The sequence below is a fragment of the Typopeltis vanoorti genome, chromosome 14, assembly GCF_054136105.1.
Source record: "Typopeltis vanoorti isolate ZY-2024b chromosome 14, IOZ_Tvanoo_1.0, whole genome shotgun sequence".
Taxonomy (NCBI): Eukaryota; Metazoa; Arthropoda; class Arachnida; order Uropygi; family Thelyphonidae; genus Typopeltis; species Typopeltis vanoorti.
This window is the reverse complement of record NC_143562.1, coordinates 32,964,680-32,986,720: the sequence shown is the minus strand read 5'-3', so window position 1 is coordinate 32,986,720 and position 22,041 is coordinate 32,964,680. Positions and strand designations below refer to the sequence as shown.

General features: G+C 35.3%; 1 protein-coding gene across 5 annotated transcripts in view; it reads right to left on the bottom strand.

Annotated features, from left to right (window-relative positions):
* Positions 1–22,041, bottom strand: part of LOC150099350 (uncharacterized) — a 350,001-nt gene that overhangs the window by 149,241 nt on the left and 178,719 nt on the right. For all 5 annotated transcript variants that reach the window (XM_090404451.1, XM_090404452.1, XM_090404450.1 and 2 more), the window contains one exon: positions 19,008–19,099. In XM_090404451.1, coding sequence (XP_090260577.1) covers positions 19,008–19,099 — 92 coding nt within the window. The remainder of the gene's footprint in view (positions 1–19,007; positions 19,100–22,041) is intronic.

Here is a 22,041-nt window from a genome sequence, read left to right as displayed (position 1 = left end):
TGGGATTAAAAAAAAAAGATTCTTTTTTTAATTTTTTATGATTGTCACTCCATTGAGTTCAGAGCATATCTCTTCATTGGGAAGATCAAGCAGGCCCCACTCTATTATGCCTCTAGAATAATTTACAGTTTTGTGTTGGGGGGGGGGGGGGATAACTGCAACTGGTATGTTGCTTCAATTAGGATATCTCCTGAATTTCTTCACAGATTTTGGAGATCCTACCAACCTTCTGCATGAAGAGTGGCATTTTTCCAATCGGATGTTTGCCAATTTAGCATAATATTAAGAATAATGGTGTATTTATTGCAGCTTCTGATGTTTTTTTTTGTTTGTTTGTTTCTTACTTCAGTTCTTTGTTAGTAATATGGTTTCTGAACCTGGTTGGGACTTGTTGAGGGTCCCCTAGATAAACAAAAGGATGAAGTGTTCATTCTCAGGAGAAGGCAAGTTGATGCCCACTCCTTGGAAAATAATGAATGCACTTGGGAGTGAAACGTGAGCGCTATCCCAGATGCTGTATTAGCATCACAGCTAGCCTCAGGCCCTGTCCTCAGACTATGAGGAAGGAGACTGACTGGAACATCCTTGGCCCTTGCAGAAAAGCCCACTAGTCAATTGATCCTGGTTGGACCATCCAGAGCCACTTGAAGCAAAGGCCAAAGTAGTGAAAGACTACCAGGATCCCCCTTTCCAGATGTTCACAGGTCACACTACACAGCAGCAAGGTATTGGATCACAGTGATGGTGGTCTACAAAGCAGGATAATAATAAAGATTCAGGAGAAGTAGAGCAAAAAATACATGAATGAATAGAAAAAGAATGAAAAGGAAGGTCTCCTCCACCATCAACAGGTGCCTTGCATGGAGGTGACAAGGCTCTCCTTGCTTGAAACTGGTTTTTCACCTTAAAAACAGGTAAAATGACAAAACACAATTTACAGATAAAGGAATACTGGCCTCATAGCCTAAGATGCAGCCATAAATCCAAACAACCAACCAATAAACTAATTTGATTCTAAGAGAAGTGGAAGAGAGGAAATATAGTTCCAGTACACAAAAGAGAAAGGATCCAAGATAAACAGCAAATTATAGCCTAGTGAACATCTCAGAAGTAGCAATGGAGAAGTTGGTTAAAGCAAAAAGTCAGAAATAGGTAGATAAGGAACAGACTACTACATGCAGATAGCATGGATTCGTAATGGGTGGGTCATGCATTAGTAATTTATTCGTTTTTATAATAAAATTACAGTTTAGGTGGATAAAGGAAATGACTACAAGATAATTCTGAACTTTGCAAAGACATGTAACAAGATGCATGGAATTTTCATATAAACTGGAGCAAACTGAGATGGATATAAAGCAGGTGAGGAGAAAAGTTGAATTCAAGAGAAGTCAAGTAACTGGCAATGTGCTCTGGACTTTGGACTCTGACCAATGCTATTCAATTTGTTCAATGATGATGCAGGAAATGATCTAAAGGGAAATATTCAGTTGTTTGCTGATGATGAAAAACTGATGATGTAGAAATTTAGGAGCATGAATTTAATACACCCTCATTCCAAAAAGAAACCAAACTTTTCAAAAATAGAACAAACTAGTGGCATCACCTGTTGCATCTTTTTGTTGTCGAAAGCGGCAACCTCATTAGTGTTGTGGTAACTGTTTATGACATATGTTTCATTAGAAGCCGAGTTATAGTGCCAAGAATGACAGTGTGTTTTGACGAACGGTCGGAAAATGAGTTTCAAACAAAGCTGCAATTGACTTTTGTTAAACTTGGTAAAAGTTTTACCGAAATGCATCAAAAAGCATATGGTGATGAATGCTTATCCCGTATTCAAGTTTAAGAGTGGTTTAAGTGATTCCAAAGTGGTCGTGAGATGCTTGAGGACGAAGAAAAGCCAGGCCGTCCAAAAACTGGACTGAGCAAAGTTAACATCAAAAATTGCATGCTTTCATCAAAGAAAACCCGAAATAGTCCATGAGATTGATTTAAGATGAATTGGGGATTCCAAAATCAACTGCGCACAACATTTGACCAAGAGTTTGGGCCTTCATAAATTGAATTCGCAATTTGTTCCCTACAAGTTGACCGACAAGCAAAAAATGTATCGAATCGAACACTGCAACGACCTCATCAAAACTGCTCGTTAGGACTCAAACTACCTTAAAATGATCGTTACTGGTGAAAAAATGTGGTGTTTTGAGTATGAGCCTGAAACAAAGCGCCAGAGTGCTGAGTTGATACCACCAGAAGAGGGGCATCTGAAAAAAAAAAATCGTTTGGAAAAGTCAAAAGTAAAGACAATGCGGATTTGTTTCTACGATTCCAAGGACATTATCCACAATGAATTCATTCCCTCTGACCAAAAGGTCAATGGTGAGTTTTATTTCGAAGCGATTGATAGCGAGAATCCGTTGCGTAAGGCATGAATATCGTGATGCAGGAGGCAGGTCACTTTTGCACAATAATGCACCATCTCATAATTCGAATATTATTCCGATCTTTTAACCAGACTAGACAAAAATATTCATGATAAAAGACTCAGTTTGCAAAAGAAAAAAAATCATCTTTCATCAATACAATGCACCTGCTAACAAAGGTGTTTTGGCAATGGGAAAATTAAGGGATCTGCACTATCAATTGTGGGAACATCCACCATATTCCCCAGATTTGGCTCCCTCTGACTTCTATCTCTTCCCAAAACTAAAACTCTTCCTTCCTCGCTGGTCAGTATTTTTCTTCGAATCAAGAGGTGATTACAGCTGTAGAGGGGTATTTTGCAGATCTTACTGAGAACCACTACAGGGATGGGATAATGGCACTGGAACATTGCTGGAATAAATGTATTTGTCTTATGGGAGATTATGTTGAAAAATAAAAATAATTTTGAAATTATAAATGCGTTCATTTGTTGTTCAGCAGAGAAATGTTCAGACCACGCTTGTAATTCTTTGATACATTGCTCATGTCTAGACCAATGTTTCCTGCAACCTGTGGCTGTGCATGAGCACACCAGTCAAAAAATGAGTGCACACAAAAGTTTTCCTTTTAAAATTTCTAATTTACAGTCTATGTTTATAGTTTATGTTTATTAATTTACAGTTTATGTTTGAACGTATTATAAAATCACACCTGTCACTTATAGTATTTAGTGATTTCTCCAGTGTCTCTACTCCAATAGTACTTGAACCCATCATGATCAAATTCCTGCCATCTACCCTCAAGGGGGGTGGGTGTACAGGATATGATAGTACTACATGAAAAATTTACATCATTATTAAATTCCTATCTACAATTTTCCTCAAAATCAATCTGTTACTTGTCAAGACTCCAACATTATCAGATCTTATATTTCTATAGTCTAAGGCACTTTGTACCGTATCAATCCACCTATATCTTGGTCTTCCTCTGGGTCATTTTCCTGCCAACCTGGCAGAGAACACTTGTTTTGCTAATCTTTCCTCGCCCATTCTGTTTAAGTGACCATACCACATGAGATTAGATCTGCTAATGCATTCCTCAATTAGGAAAGAACTGAAAATGTCAAGTTCTTTCCTAATATCCTCGATTTTAATATGATATTGCCATTGATGCCATCTGTTCACACCTATAATCTTTCTCAGGACTCTCATATCTTCGGTCTCTAATCTTTGATCAAGTGTTTTACTTCTGACCAAGCTATCAGATCAATAAGTTAAAACTGGTTTGAACACTGTCTTGTATACAGCTAATTTAGTGTTCCGACTAATTTCTCTCTTACTCCATATGAATTTATTCAATTGATTTCCTACCATACCAGCTTTGTTGATTCTGTTGTCTATTTCTATATTTAATTTACCATCTTCACTAAAAATCATCCCTCAGTAGCCGAAATGTTTTACTTGTTCCACAGGTTCCCCATTCACAACATAGTTGACATTTTCAATGATTCTGCCTATTTTCATTGACTTTGTCTTTTTATTGCTGCCCTTCATACCATATCTATTACAACAGTTATTCAATTTAGTCAGAGAATCTTGCAGACTTGCAGTGGATTTATTTAGAAGTATAACATCATCCGCATAAAGCAGAGCTGACATTAACATCTCCAATTTTGATATCATGTTTAATACCACTTTCCTTCATAATGTGATCCATATAGATAATGAATAACAGAGGGGATAATGTACATCTTTGTCTCACACCAGATTTAACATTAAACCATCTTCCTGTACTTCCTTCAATTCTAACTGCTGACTTACAACTCAAATAAAGACTAAGTATTGCTTGATATAATGCCCATTGACACCATATAACTGTAGCGTATTGAATAGCTTCTCTGTTGGAACCTTGTCATATGCCTTTTCCAAATTGACAAAACTTAAATACAGATCTTTATTATATTCCCATGATTTCTCCACTATTTGTTGTAAAGTTAAGATCTGATCCTGACAGCCTCTATTTGACTTGAATCCAGCTTGTTCTTCACCAAGCTTTTCTTCCACAATTCTTCTCAACCGTTTCTGAAGTATACTTGCATAGATCTTACCAGGAACACTCAGTAGGGAAATACCTCTGTAATTCTCACATTCAGTTTTATTTCCCTTTTTATATATGGATACTATGAGAGCTCTACTCCATCATTGGGAAATCATCCCTCTGTCCAGGCATTCTGAACTAAAAGTCTTACAGTGCAGCCACTGTAAGACTTTTATACCACCATACTTCAGCATTTCTGGTCGAATATCATCTACTCCTGCTGCCTTTCCACATTTCAAGCCTTTGATAGCTTTTTTTCTACTTCAAGTATGGATATGTATTCCTGACTGAGTGCCTGTTGAGTGTTTTTTTTTTTACCACTGTGCTATCACTGCTTGTTTCATTTAGCAAATTTTCGAAGTAATTACTCCCTATTCAAGGATATCTTTTTCTCCTGTTTCCATTTCACCTTTATCATCTCTAACTCCTTTTATAGCATTCTTTCCTCCATTCCTAAGCTTCTTCAACACCCTTCAGAATATTTTGCCACCTTCTTGGTATTTATTTTCTATGTCCTTGCCAAACTCCTCCCATAACTATTGTTTAGCTAGTTTTACAGTGTTTAGCTTTCTTACATTTGTCTCTGTGACTTCTTTCTTACATATGCTTTCTTCTTTTCCTTCACTGTCTCTAACTTCCTATGTCCACCATGGAGTTCTAATTTTTCTATCCTTGCAGACAACTTCACCATATGCCTCTCTAGCTGAATCAATCAGGATTTTCTTGAAGGCTTTGTTCCTGTTCTCAAACTTTTCATTTTTTTCTTCAGTAATCTTTGTGTATTTTAGTCTATAGTTCACATCTGAGAGCGGCTCAACTTTTATTCACTTTAAAACTTTCTTACATGTTATTCTTTTCAATATGAAATTCAATTTTATCCTGCTCAAGACTAAATAGTGATCACTTCCAATTTCAAATCCTCAGTACACTCTGGTGTCCTGGACCAGAAAGAAAACATCAATATCAACAATAACATAGTCAATGAGACTTTTCTTATTCCTAGCCTCTTCTCTCCATGTGAATTTCTGCACATTTTTATGTTGGAACATGGTGTTAGTAATAACCAGTCTATGTGCTGAGCAGAAATCCAACAGATATTTGCCATTATTATTAGCTTTGCTCTTTTCTCCAAAATTTCCCAAAATATTTTTGTATGTCTCACAATCATTTCCTACTCTGCTATTTAGATCCCCAACAAGGACCAACTTTTCCTTTTTCATTGTGTCAGTTGCTTTTTCTAAAGCCTCAAAAAATTCCTCCGCTTCTACCTTAGTAGAACAGCAGAACCTTCTGTGGGACCATAGGCACAAATAAGTCTCTGTAAATATATGTGGGTTTGTATAATCCTGTCGTAACTGCGCCATTGTAATAAAGGGGGGAAAAGTCCTTTCCTTTATGTATATCTTATACTTAATTATATATCTCTTTTTTCTCATACATTAATTCTCTTTCCTTATCACTCTTTAATCTCGTATATATATATATATCTCCTTATGCTAAACTGCCTTATGTACTTGCCTTCTTATTCTTCAAACACCAGAAAATTTATTTGTTTAAAAGCTGCGCCACTGATGTTCTTTTCTATTAACAAGAAGTGTAACATGCGTGCAGTAGTTTTCTATTTATCCTCAAATTACCCCTGATTAATTAATATCTCTGCAGTCGTGGTCTATAACCTATCCTCTATTGTAATAAAGGGGTGAAAAGTCCTTTCCTTTATGTATATCTTATACTTAATTATATATCTCTTTTTTCTCATACATTAATTCTCTTTCCTTATCACTCTTTAATCTCGTATATATATATCTCCTTATGCTAAACTGCCTTATGTACTTGCGTTCTTATTCTTCAAACACCAGAAAATTTATTTGTTTAAAAGCTGCGCCACTGATGTTCGTTTTCTATTAACAAGAAGTGTAACATGCGTGCAGTAGTTTTCTATTTATCCTCAAATTACCCCTGATTAATTAATATCTCTGCAGTCGTGGTCTATAACCTATCCTTTACTATTCTTTCCCCTAGGTTCCCACTAATAGGCTCTAATATTTAAGAATATTAAGAATAGGCTCTAATATCAAATAATTAAGAATCAGGCAACACTTATTTAATATTTAAATAACAAACTTTTAATTCACATAAGACAAATTTACACTGCATTTGCAATAATAAAAAACATCTCAATTCAGATCTGCATAAATAAATTGTTAAGTTTCTGCCTTTTACTCACACAATTCATATCACATATTTAACTAATTTTCTTAATATAACATAAATCATTTATACTGAGCAATGGTACTTATTACTTAATTGTTAACTCTTATTCATCAAACACACAAACAATATCTTTTGCTCACAATTGCTCTTTCCTTTCTATGCTGAGAATATTCTATAGACAAGTTTCACTAATTCAGCAAACAGTTACACTATGACTTATTTCAACTACAAATTCCTGACAATTAATTACTTTATGATCTTTAACTATTAATTATGCCTATTTAGATCAGCCTTTGCTTTACAGTCCACTAATAAAAGTTCTCTTAAAAGCTCAAGAAAATTGAACAAACGGGTCAACTCACTTTATAGCTGCTACCGACTGTGCACTTGGCTTCGAATTGGACTTCTGTTCCCTTTACTTCTGTGTCAGGTTTTTCTCTCCCTCTTTACGCCGGCAACAGATCTACTGACGCTTCTTTGGGATGTTGTACTCGCCGCACTTCGGACGAAGATTATCAGCTTGTGGAATGCCCACATGCACGTCGGACTAACGGAGCAATTTCTTCCCTCTGGTTAACAGCTCCCAGCGAAGACTCATCAGTTCGTCATCAAATATCCTTTGCCTGGCGGATCGGCTCCTCGTCATCTTTCTTTTAGATCTCTGGCATGATTTCTCCTGAAGTCGCGATTCCAATGACGTACATCTGTCGGATAACTGCCGATGACTTCTAGACGACCTCTGGATCACTTACGAAAATTTCTGGAACCGATGATGCAATCTTTTCGCCAATGCCATTTATTCGGTCGCTTGCAAATCCTTACATGGAGATATGTGACCCCCGAACATTTAGGTGAAATCCCTTGATCCTTTTCTCAGACTGACCCTTCCTTTGTTTTTCTCCAACAGTCCCTAAATCCTATTCGTTCTGGCAGCGGACATTCATTTGAAGCTTTTGTCTGTCCACCTAGCACTGACCTTGAGCGTTTTCATGTAGAACACACACAAAATTTGACATCTTTACAAAAAGCTAAAAATATACTGTTTACTAGTGGCAAGGTATATTGCCTTAATACTACACCTAGAATATTCCCTTATTTGGCAGAGAGCATATACAATTCCCATTGGGATTATTTACATTTAAACAAACATCTATGTACAAGTTACAATTCTTACTGGGCTTGACCTTGGTAAAATTTATGTAAAAATTTTTTGACTTTTTGGAGCTACATAAATATTTTTACATCTCATTGTCCAGTTTCCTATTCTCATATTTGCCCACATTACTCTACTTGAGACTACCTGCCATTCAAGAAGATTAGCCTCGTATTTTGTGTTGAATACTATGGCTACTCCTTCTTTTACTTGATTGTCATTGCCTGAATACAACATTTTGTATTTATTGTTCAGAAAGTTCTCACCAGTTTTTGTCTTTTTTGTTTCAGTCACCCCTATTATGTCGATCTGGTACTTATCTAATTCCTCAGCTAGCCCCATTTCTTTGCCATTCAGGCTTCTTACGTTGATAGTACCGATCTTTAGCTCTGGTGATGTTGAGTTGAGGTGCATTTTCAGATTTGTTCCAGTAGCTGACTTTTCCTTGTTCACCCTGGTTCCCTGGCGAAAACAACGGGGGCCTTGTTTAACCAGACAACACCCCAGCCGGCATGAAATTTTGTCATGTTGTACCATCAGTTTGTATTTTGGTTTAACCAATAAGGATACAATTTGGTCAGCTAAATCCCAAATTGCCAGCCCATCCTCGTTTGTTCAGTATCCAGGTAGATACCCAACAGGGTGCACCACGAGAAGGTGAGGATTGGGCATTAGGTCAGAAGCCCTGGTTGGTTCTCCGCGTTCCTTTAAAGGCTATGTGGAGGTCTCCTCTCAGTTATACAGCTTAATGTTGATATCAGCTAGTTGGACACATTTATTTAGAGTATCTAATGTCTAGACAGTACTGTCACTTAAACTTATGCAAATGGTGATAGATTTTTGTAGTTATGGGGATTTAAGTGAATTAATTTAATTCTCACAATTTTACAGGTTATAGCTGGATGGGGAAAATACATTACTATGGGAAATAATATATATTGATGATCACACACACTGAATCTGAGTACTGAAAAATTACACACAAAATGTTTTTCATACAGATTTGTGCAGACAAAAAAAATTAGAGGAAACATCAGTCTGGATTACTGTGCAAGATCATGAGAAAGAGATGGAGAGAATCCAGAGATAAGTAATCAAAATGGTAGTAGGTTTATTGAATATTCCTCATGAGGAAAAATTGAAAATTTGTAGATTATTAAAACTGGCTGATATGCAGGCAGCAGGGAATTTGGGGGGGGGGGGGGATGTGATACATATAATAGATAATTCAAATTATGCCTTAAAATCAGATTAGTATTTTATTGAGTATCATTAATGTGTAGACTTCCAAATGATGTTCTTTAAGTGCTCTCTTTCTTCCCTTGGAAGTGGGAAACTAGTGTTTATTCCAAATGTCTTGTTGACAGCATGAACAGTAATTTTCCAATTGTTAAGTTGTTGAAGAATTACTGACCAGTGAACTTATACTTTACTTTTTTTCCCACTTTCTTCACTGATCTGTTATAGACAAAGCAGTGGAAAAATAGAAATCCAGGAATCTTATTTTAATGGCATCTGTGGCTTTGTTAATAATGATGCCTTTTGAATGAAAATACTTCGGTTCAAATCTCATGCAAAACATGAATATTTATAAGAGCTTTCAATGTGAAGATTTCAAGGGTATTATGGCATTTCTTCTTCCTGGAAACTGGTTTTTCATTCTGCGAGAGACACTGACCAGAAAATACACAATTCAGAGAAATTTATACAGGATACAGAGAGATCAGTCATGGCAAATTGGCTTACTTTTTATGACAAAGCCATGAGGAAAACAGACTAGCACAATGGCTACATTATGAGTTTATTTGGATTTTAGCAAAGACAGTGTTCCACATAAGAACCTACCTATTGAAATTTGCCAACTATATATTGATGATCACCTAATGAGATGGAAAAGAAACTGGTTGACATATGAAAAAATTAGGAATCTTCTAAGAATTAAGCTGTTAAGGGCAAGGCGCACTAAGGTTTGGTATCATCATCCTTGTTTAACAGAGTCATAAATATTAAAACCAACAAATATTTCTGTCTCAGCTAATGATTGAAAAGTAACTTACCTAGTGTCCCCCCCCCCCCAGCACTGATTAAGTTACATCTGGACTGCAACTGCTGGGTTGGTTTTACTGTAAGTTTTCACTCTGGTTTTCCAATTACAAACATAAAACCTGATCCTCTGACACATCTGGCAATAGTTGTATTGCACACTCAAGTATAATTATGAATTTAGATAATTCATGGAGCTCATGCTGTTGCCAATAAAAAAACTTCCAAGGAGAAGCTTTTGTTTGAATCTCTCCTGTGAAAGAGAATGAACTTGCAGTAGATTATTACCATGCGTGGGCTAACAATGAGATAATCTGGAGTGCTCACATTAGAGATAGAAGATGAGTTTCATGCCAATACATTCAAACATTACATCCACAGATATTAATAAACTACAACAATGGAGGAGACAAATAAAAACTTATATGTAATATTTTTGTCCAAGTTCCACAGGCATCTTCAGTATTGCAGAATGGTTAATAATTTCCTAACTAAGAAATATAGTATTTTTTAAATCAGCTAATTTTTTCTAACTTTGTGTGCACGCATGTGCGCGAAAGTGAGTGAGAGATATTCTTTCCTATATTCCCAAACCACCAAATGAAGTCTTCTTGTCATCTTTCTTGCAAACATTATCAATTCACTTCTCTTTTATCTTAAATAATACTCATATCTCCAGATAAGATTAGCTCCCTTGTTTGATTGTCCCTTTCCACTTAAGACACTACTTCTCACCTAAATCCAGCTACTAACACTCAGATTCCCAACTGTTTAACCTTAGAATAGTGTTCTTGCATTTGGAATTGTGCTTTAGAATTTCCTTAACTTTATATTCTCCAGAAGACAATTTGAAGAACTGATTTTTTTTTTAATTATACAAAAAAAGTTTAAAAAATTTCACAATGTTGAAAGATTAAACAATGCTAAGATAAGAGTCATTTTTGGAAATGGGCATTATTTTCATCTTAAACTTCACATTGTAGGGGAAAAAAAATAAGTTGATGAATGTGTTTCTTGAAAACATAAAATTATTAAAAAGTTATATTATGAACGGAGTGTCAAAAAACCAAACCACAGCTCTGCATTTTGCATTAAATCTGGAAGTGTCACATGAGTTCATGAAACACAGATCTCTTCTATGCTAGCAATCACCTACAGACATGTCCTAATGATAACATCTACAAAGGAAGTGTTAGATATCTCATGCTTGACTGTACTGTTGTCTTTTTTTTTTTTTTTTGTTAGTGTTGTTGTTTTTTTTTAACTTATTGATCTTTAGAGCTTATTTCATTTGTTTTCCCCCTTAAGAAAACTTCCCCATGATGTCATCAAAAGCTAAGGCAAAATGAAGATGAGAAATATATTAAATATAAACAAGCACTAATTATATGAAGAGCCAAAGGCTTCAATTCGGCAACATGAACTTATTTAAGTTAAGGGATATTGCATCCCATTTTGTTTTTAGCCGAATAAGAAACTCAAAGAGTTTCATGCCGAATATAGAAACTATATATATAAAGTTCGGCGATTCCAAGCGTAAGCAAATACCTGGATGCAGCACCTGACCCGTTTGGTAGTGCAAACTGAGGCAACTCATAGAAAGAGTGGAGCAAGCTCCAATCACTATTCTTGGTATTTACCCATAATGTGAACTTAGCTCCTAGGGGCTGTATTACTGTTCTACATTATGTGAGAAGGTCACTACCCAGACCGGTTTCAACCTTTATTGAGGTCTCGAAACCAGTCTGGATAGTGACCTTCTCTCATAATGTAGAACAGTAATACAGCCCCTAGGAGCTAAGTTCACATTATGGATAAATACCAAGAATAGTGATCGGAGCTTGCTCCACTCTTTCTATGAGTTGCCTCAGTTTGCACTACCAAATGGGTCAGGTGCTGCTATCCAGGTATTTGCTTACGCTTGGAATCGCCGAACTTTACATAGTTTCTATATTCAGCATGAAACTCTTTGAGTTTCTTATTTGGCTAAGAAACAATATGGGATGCAATATCCCTTAACTTAAATAAGTTCATGTCGCCGAATTGAAGCCTTTGGCTCTTCATATAATTAGTAATTTATTAGGACACCTTCTTGGCAATTCTCATAGAAGGGATGTAAGTTCTGTTCGCTACAAACTTGATATTAACTAGGTCTACCTACTCACTGATGAGACCCCAATAAAGGTTGAAACCGGTCTGGGTAGTGACCTTCTCTCATAGAGTAGAACAGTAATACAGCTCCTAGGAGCTAAGTTCACATTATGGGTAAATACCAAGAATAGTGGTCGGAGCTTGCTCCACCCTTTCTATGAGTTGCCTCAGTTTGCACTACCAAATGGGTCAGGTGCTGCTATCCGGGTATTTGCTTATGCTTGGAATCGCCGAACTTTATATAGTTTCTATATTCGGCATGAAACTCTGAGTTTCTTATTCGGCTAAGAAACAATATGGGATGCAATATCGCTGTTATCTCACTAGACAACTTTTGAACTATGTAAAATCTTTGGGCAAATAAACCCAAAAAAAGTACACTTGTGTTGAAGGGGGGGGGGGGGGGGCAAGGTAATTTAACACAAATACAAAAGCTAGTGAATCCAACCATCCAAAACTGACATCCACAATAATGTACAATTTCTTTTGGCATACAAAAACTGTCTTGCTGAGGGTAAAGCAAACAAATTATTAGATCAAACATACTCCTTAGGATGCTAATACTATTAAAAAGTAATAGAATTATCATGCTCATCCCCCATGTATTTACAGCCTTCCTAAATTGCACAAATCTGGTTATCCATCACATCCAATAGATGATTTTATAGGATTCCCTATTGATTTGGCAAAATATCTCCCAAGTCTACCGTGGAACTTCACTGGCAAAACCACCTCTTATATCAAAAACAGTTTTTAATTTTAAAGGGGGAAGAAAAAGAAGAAAAAAATCAAAGATCTTTGTCTTCAAGAGTCTGAAATGATGTTTCTTTTGATGTAGTTTCTGTTTACAAACATATCACTTCAAAACACACTACATCTTTTACAAGCAGATTTCTCTGATGACATCATTAAATCATTTAAATTTGCAATCAATGCTGGTTATTTCACTTGGAAAAATAAACTGTATCAAACAAATCGAGGTTATGTAATGGGCAGTCCGATATCACCTGTTTTAGCTGATTATTTTATGAAGCAGTTAGAGGACTGAATTTCTATCATTTCTCCTCGACCTCATATGCGAATGTATTTTGTTGACAATGTCTTGGCTATCTAGTCTCACTGTAACACAGAACTGTCATAATAACCTGAACACCCCCCTGTGGTACATATCAGGAAACGGATGATACCCATTAGGCATACATTGTACTGCAATATGGGCAAATATATAACTAAGCCATCTGAAACAGGAAATACTAAAGTAAAATTAAAATGTACAATCCCCCTCCCCCCATACATTCAAAGAACTCTCAAGAATTTTGCATGGGAAATTTTTGAGAAACTTTTCATGGACTTACAATTTCCACTCTCCATATATGTAAGGAGATTGATTACATCATCATCATCATCATCATCATCATACAATTTGAGAATTTAGGTTTATTACAACATGTTCCAGCCACAGAATCCATCATCAAGTCTTCATTGGGTGGTTTAGTTTCCTTTGGTTTATATTAAAGTATTTGTTTGCACAATCTTTTTATTTGCATTCTTAAATATTAAGATGCTCCATCCAACTATGTTTATTTTCTATGGTCCTAGTTTCATTTCTTTTATGTTGCATAGAATATATTTCTCTGCTTTCCTCATAAATTTCATTTTATTTGTTATTAAACTTTGGTCATCTCTTGTTTTACTGTTCAAATTCCATTTCCATAAAGTAGTAACATTGAGCTAGTGTGTTAAACACTTTTAATGCAGTCTTTGTACCAGGTTTAGCACAGAATTTATTACATCTGTTATTTTTAGGTATTTTGTATTATTCATATTTATTTCTTTTTCATCTTCATGTGAAATAAGTAATATCATAGCTCTCAGAATGCTATTTTTCTTGTAATATGTTAAATACAATTTATTTTTATCTTATCAAATGAGTTTCCAAAATCAACTGATGCAATGTGTTTCTAGATATTCTATTACTTCTATATCTTTTCCCTATCTTTTTTGATGGTTCATTATCTTTTCCTGTTTATAGAAAACCCACACACATATAGAGAGATATCTGCACAAACATTCACACCATCAATCAGCTCAGCAACCTGGTATCCTAAAAATGCTAACTCACAGGGTCAAAGCTATCTGTTCCAATGACGATGCACCACATTTAAACCACTGAACTCATTCAACTTGCATCACACTTTCTTAGCCAATGGCTATAATCCCCATTAAAAAAAAAAAAAAAAAACACTAAATGCTCCCTGGAAATCTCCTCAATTGTCTATTACACAAGACTACAAAACTTACATCCAATACATTCTGGGGATATCCAAAAGATATCTAGAATGATTAATAAATATCAGCTACATACCATATTTAAACCATATGTCAAATTGGCAACTCATCTGTTCACCTAAGGACACACTCTTTTCTTTATCATGTCCAGGAGTATACAAAGTGCCCTGTTCTTGTGACATGGCTTACTATGGACAGACAGGAAGAACTGTTGACATTCACATTAAAAATACATTCGGCACTATTGTTACGGCAAGTCAAGTGTAGCAGATGATGCCTTGGATACCCCTTCACACAGGATCAAATGAAAGAAAACAAAAGTGCTACACAGAAATCATAAGTCAGAGATATTGTTTTTGGAATCAGCAACAGCTGTAAAACATGCTTCAAAGCTCAACAAGTATGGCTGTATCAATTTACCAAAAATCTGTGAGGGCAGTCACTAGTTGTTTAATAGAGATGTGCATTAGCATTGCTATATTTTTTTGAATAACAGCTTCAACACATGCAAGAAAAAAACAAAATATAATTTATTACTTCTATATATTTTGCTCAATATATCATGAGCTTCTTTCAAAGAGAAGACAGAAAAACCGATAACATTTAAATTCTGAATATAAGAATGAGTCACACAGCATGCATATAATATCACATATCTTGGTCATCACAGCTGTACAGTAGGAAGAAACACTATTAGAGCACAAATGCGGAAATAGATGTATAATTAATTTTTAAAATAAATAAAAATATAAACAATTAACAGCAATCACTTCCCAAAACTTAGGAATAGGCATACAGCGTCCGATTAAGATTAGGACAGTGGGTGTAGGGCTTCACACGATTCAAAAAATAGACAATCAAATTTGAGCCTACTGTAGTGTAGCAACTTGGTATGGTTCCAGTGAACTTTGTATCTATTGTTGATATGAGAAGTAAGGCCTAAACCTTCAGAATACAAAAATCTTATATAATCTTTATGTTCTTCTATTCTAATAGTAGCAGAATGGCCAGTCTGTCCAAAGAAGCAAAGATAACAATAACTGGGTATCAGATAAACAACAACAGGCAAGGATAAATGTGATGCATCTATGATAAGCAGTAAGAAAGGTGACAATTTCTGGGATGGTTTGAAGGTTGTGTACAAATTATATCTGCAAAAGGTCCTTGCTAATTGTTCAGATGTTCCTTTAAAGGATCAACATACTTTATCTTTTTTGTATTTTTATTTATTTATTTTTTTTTATAGTTTGAAAATCCTGCCAGACCAAAACATGAAACTTTTTTCAAGCAACTTCAGGCCTCCAATAAGTGGGGATATGGTCTCATACTGCTGAATGAAATTCATCTCCCACCTAAAAACCCAACCATCCATGCTCAAGGCAAGATTCAAATTTGCAGTCTCTTGGTTAGAGAGCAGATATGCAAACCATTCAGCCAGACAAGCCAGCTTGGTTTACCTTAGTTCCCTAACAAAAACAGGAACCTTGTTTAAAAAGCTGATGTCCCAGAAGGCATAACATTTCATCTGGTTGTGCCATTATGTTTTGGTTTAAGCAGATACAGAATAGCATTTAAGTCAACTAAATTTCAAATTGACAGCACATCCTTGCACAATGAGAAATGAGGATTGGACACCAAGTCAGAAGCCACAGCAGTTCTTGGCATTCTTTAAAAGGGTGTCTTTAAAAAGATAAGATATAATTTTATCTTAATAATGATTATTTCATAGCCACTACACACTAATATCTAATGAAACTTTTAATTTTTACACACACACACACCAAGTCTAGCCATAAATACTGTTACAACTTGAACAGTGGACACTGACAGTGTTTCTGTTGGATGTTGGGCATGTTGCCATCACTATGTGGCATCAGACTTTGGGCATTCAATGTTCGAAATGGCTCCCTTTTGCCTTCATGCATGTCCGAGACCATATAGTGATGCCAACATGCATAACATCCAACAGAAGCACTGCCAGTGCACACTCCAAATCCACCTTCAGGTGGGCGACGCTGGGAGTGTTGTTTCTTGTAGACTACTCTCTCAAGCTCTGACCACAATTTGAAGTCATCCAACAGATTCAGATCAGGACTCCCAGATGGTCAATCAGATTGTAATATGTGGATGAACATATTTGCCTCCAATCACTGTTGTGTGGCCCTCACCTTGTGTGTGTAGAGGCTGAGGCCTGTTGGAAGGTCCACTGCCTACTGTGAAACAAACTGTTGTTCAGAGGTTGTAGCACAGGTTCCAGCATGGCATCTTAATACACTTTAGTAGAGGTTTTTGACCTCTTTCTTGCAGAAATACAACTTGGACATCCCCTGATACATTACATCCTCATCAAACCATTACTGACTGAGGGTGATGACTTCTCTGAATCCCGAGTGCTATGGCACGTCTGTGTGACCATCCGGGGTATATAACCCAGTTAAATGACTCTTCAGTGGTGAAAATCTTCTTGTGAAGAGACATCTGTGTCTGTTGTTCATGTACTGCCGTTTTGATTTTATTGCCATATGCTGCATAAGTTGCGGTGTTAGGAAGTGTCCAGTTAATGCACATGATATTGTTCTCTATGAAACATTCATCTCTCAAAACATCACTCTCTGTCCTCACAGAATTGTAGAGGTGTGCCTCCACAGCCCTCACAAGCTGCAGTGTCCTAACACAGCATGGTCAACCTGTTCTTTGTGGTAAAATATATCTTCTGTATCATTATAATGATTAATAGTCCAATACACAAACATCCTACCTAGAGTGTTTTTAGCATGGTGAAAATAACAGGCTGCATTCCAAACTTATGAAATGCTATTACAGCTACACAGTTCTCATAATCTCCCTACTTCATGTTAACTCATAACTAGACAACTCTCTACTGATAAACACGCAACTGTTGGCTGCACACAGCGCATTTGACGGAACTAGGCTCACACAATTCTGTGGGCAGCATGTAGGCGTGCAAAAGTGTTGTAACAATATTTATGGCAAGACTGTTCATGTTTATAGAAGGAATTCATTTTTAAGATTGTTACATAGTAGAAAATTATTAATTTTTACCACGTATTTAAAGTATGCTATCCATTTATTTGAATATTATCGGTTCTTTCATTCTTGTATTTCAATATCGCTTAAACTTTTCAAATGCCATTATCTCTACTCCTCTTCTGAAATATACAATCCAGTTATTGTTGAGTAAATTATTTTTCATTCCAATATTTGTAGTTAATTTTTAAAAGTTTATGTAAATCATAATTTCATTCCATAAAATTTAATATAACAATATATAAGTACATTATCCCCTCTGTTATCCATTATCTATATAGATCACATTCATTATGAAGGAAAGTGGTATTAAACATGCTATCAAAATTGGAGATGTTAATGTCAGTTCTTTGCTTTATGCGGATGATGTTATACTTCTAAATAAATCCGCTGCAAATCTGCAAGATTCTCTGACTAATTGAATAACTGTTGTAATAGATATGGTATGAAGGTCAGTAATAAAAAGACAAAGACAATGAAAATAGGCAGAATCATTGAAAATGTCAACTGTGTTGTGAACGGGGAACAAGTAAAACATTTCAGCTACTTAGGCACTTAGGCTTTTAGTGAATATGGTAAATTAAATATAGAAATAGACAACAGAATCAGCAAAGCTGGTATGGTGGGAAGTCAATTGAATAAATTCATATGGAATAAGAGAGAAATTAGTCGGAACACTAAATTAGCTGTATACAAGACAGTGTTCAAACCAGTTTTAATTTATGGATCTGAGAGATGAGTCACAAGTAAAACACTTGACCAAAGACTAGAGACTGCAGATATGAGAGTCCTGAGAAAGATTATAGGCATGAACAGATGGCATCAATGGCAATATCATATTAAAAACGAGGATATTAGGAAAGAACTTGACATTGTCAGCATCCAGGAATGCATTAGCAGAGCTAATCTCAGGTGGTATGGTCACTTAAACAGAATGGGCGAAGAAAGATCAGCTAAACAAGTGTTCTCTGCCAGGTTCACAGCAAAACGACCCAGGTATAGGTGGATTGATACGGTACAAAGTGCCTTAGACGATAGAAATATAAGATCTGATAATGTTGGAGTCTTGACAAGTAACAGACTGATTTGGAGGAAAATTGTAGATAGGAAGTTAGTAATGATGTAATTTTTTTTCATGTAGTACTATCATATACTGTACACCCCTTGAGGGTACATGGCAGGAATTTGATGATGATGATGTAATCTAGTATAAATATGAAATGGTCATTCTTTACATCTTATATGTGATATGCTAGGAAAGGATAAACAGCCATCTCTCAAGAGACTACTGTTTGCAAACAAAATTAAATCCCTTCCTTCCAAAAAATGTTTAAGAGGTGATGGTAGATGAAGTTAAAATGAGCATTAAAAGAAGCTTCTCAATTTGCAAACTCAGCACACAAGATATTTTGGTACTGATAGGTACCTCTCCCAACAATGACCACAAACTTTATTAATTTTATTAGGTGTAGGATTTATATAAATTACCCCCCCCCCCGATGCCTAATAAATAGTCTAGAAATATGATATAGAAAAATAAATTTTCTTAAGTATCATTTATAGTTCTATAAAAAATTTAAATCCTTACCAGAACCATATGATCCTGAATCACAACCATCATACAGCAACTTTCTGCTTTTCTTTGTATGTTGAAATTTGTCATATGGAAAATGTGACTGCCTAAAGAGAAGAGGAAGGGAGGAAATAAATGATCAGGTGACTAAGAAGAAATGTTAATCAAGATACAATCTTTTATCAAGTTGTAAAATAACTGTACAAAATCTAATTCAAATTTGGCTTGGTTGTAACCTCAACCTAAGTAACTAATTGTATTTCCTCCTCCTAAAAACTGAATTTTTAGGAGGAAAAACCTTGCCACCCCATCTAATACAAGTAGCCTATTGTTTAAAACTTCAGCAAACTACTCACTTAACATTCCAAAATTTTGCCTGAAATATAGGAAATACATATTTATTCTTTAGTTGTATTTATAAATGACTGAGATGCATCTTAAAATTAGCTCCATTTATACTGAAACTTTACTCATGAGTATACTTCATGCTTGCATAAATGAGAGAAAGTATCCACTGCATTATACTTCTTTTGTGAAATCCAAAATCTATATATACATACACCAGTGGCATTGCGTGCCCATTTCAGTTGGGTGTGCTGTCATGTGGGTTATATACAACATGCGCTACAAATTTCACCATCAATTTGATTGTATGCATGGGCGTGCATCCACAGAAAATTTTCTGGGGGGGGGGGGGGAGTTGGAGACAAATAATTACATTGATATATTTTTATAATTATTGATTTAATTAAATAATTCCATCAATAAACGTCTTTTAGCATTTGTTGATGTAATTATTTATCATGGGTCAGCAACCTTTTCAGGCTCGTCGGCCACATTCAACTTTTATTTTTAACAATCAGGCCGCAAGCATAGCAGGAACAATCTATTCATTATAAATACTTTGCTTCTTAAAAGAAGCTTGTTATTTATAATTTATTAATTTGATTTTCTAAGTTCACTGTTCAAATCCTTGTATTGGTTTTCATGTTCATTCTCGTAATGACGTCTGATATTATATTCTTTCATAACAGCAACACTTTTATGACAAATAAGACAAAGGGGACTTACCCCCATTTTCAATAATGTTTGCTTGCTGTTTCAATCATCATTAAACCTTCTTCCTTCATCTGCAATTGTACGTTTTCTTGAAATTATTTTTAACAAATATATATCCTCTGAAAACAATAGTTGATGTTACTGAATTATATATAAAGGAAGGACTAGGGAACGTGACTGCAAAAGTGTGCCAAAATCTCAGTTGTGGTCGGATGAAGTTGCCTTTGTTATCCCCACTCATGATGTCTCACACGGTTGACTTGCGCCAAGTTGCATGGCAATATCATGAAATATAGGTATAAAATTATTTTTAATTTATTATTCGTATTTTTTAAATAATTCAACATGAGGGCCACATGACATGTAAATATGGTCAACCCTTTATGGGCTGCCAAAAATGTACGTTCGGGCTACCGGTTGTCAACCCCTGATGTAAACTATAAATACAGTACATTATTTTCATTTTACATCGATTTTAATGATCTTTAATTCTAGGAAAAAAAAGTAATCAGAATTAATACACTTTTAGCACAATTTCATATATAAAAAACTTGACCAGCATATTTTATTAAAAATCAACTAATTAATTAATCTCCCAAAATCCTAAATTAAATTATTTCAATTTAAAAGCAAAAAAATAAATCATAAAACTAACAAGTAAAATAATATTAAATTACATACTTACCTTTTAAAAATGTATTTTTCTGTTTAAATTTGTTTCCCTATAAATTTACACTTCACTCAGTGACTCACTACACAGTAAACGAACTGGTCTCGCTGATGGACCAGTTCGTTTACTGTGTAGTGATGAACCAAAAACAGGAACAAGTCTTTTACTTCTGCAATAAAATCCACATTCTATGGCTACCCCACAGTGGGCCGAAACATGCCAACTCATAATAAAATTTTAAGACAGACAAAGCTTACATATCTCAATCACTTTTACGAATATAATTTGTGAAATTTTTTACTCGAGCCCGGGGGGTAGGGAAGTTCCTCCGTTTGCCACCCTGCAGAGGCAGGGTGGCAAACGGAGGAACCATCCATGACTGCGTGATTGCATTTTTATCCATGACTGCATGATTGCATTTTTATCGATGTATGAAAGTTTTGAGAGTGCATGGCACATCAGCGCTCATCTTAATTGGTCTAATGTTAATTGCAGGATAACTCTGAATACTTCTTGTAGAGTGGAGTAACAATCTGTTTAAGATTTATTAGAAAACAATGAAGGAGAATGCTATAGTTGGTTGGTATATTTGAAATACTCAAAGATGAAAATATGTGAACCATCATTTATAAGACATGTTAGAATAGGAAATGAAAAGAAAGAATAAGTGCGAGTAGAAATACTTCCATTAATGGTAAACGAATTATAAATATTAACATTTGTGATGTGTGTCCTATAAATTGCTGGATAGAGCAAATAGCACGATCCTATAAAGTCTAGACATGAATAAGTGAATTTATGATGGCATAATTAAAAAAAAAACTTATGAGGAAACAGAGAATGGCAGGAATAAATATCGTTTGATGGAGCAGCAAATCATCTCTTAAAATTTGTTGCCAGTGTTATGTGCATTTCTCTGGTTTTTGTATATTTCGCTCTGTTTTCCAAGAAATTTCTTTTGTTTACTGAGACTCAGTATACATAACATCCAATCGTTATCAGAATTATCCACACTTTCGAGAATCCTACATTCATCAGTTGCTTTTTTAGTATCAGAGGTTCTTCTGTCTTATCAATCGCACATATGCTGGTATTTTGTTGTAGATCAATGTCTTATAATACACAAAATATTTATTTTTATTCAGGAATAGATATTTTTTTTACGGTCTGTTGTTTCCGAAGACTAGAATAAAAATGTCTCTGTACGGTTAAAAAAACTTTGCAACCTCAACAGATTGTATACTGCATAGCAAGAGAAACATTTAGTTTTTTTTTCCCTAACATCCACTTTCAAATTTTCAGTTCTAGAAAACGTGTAAC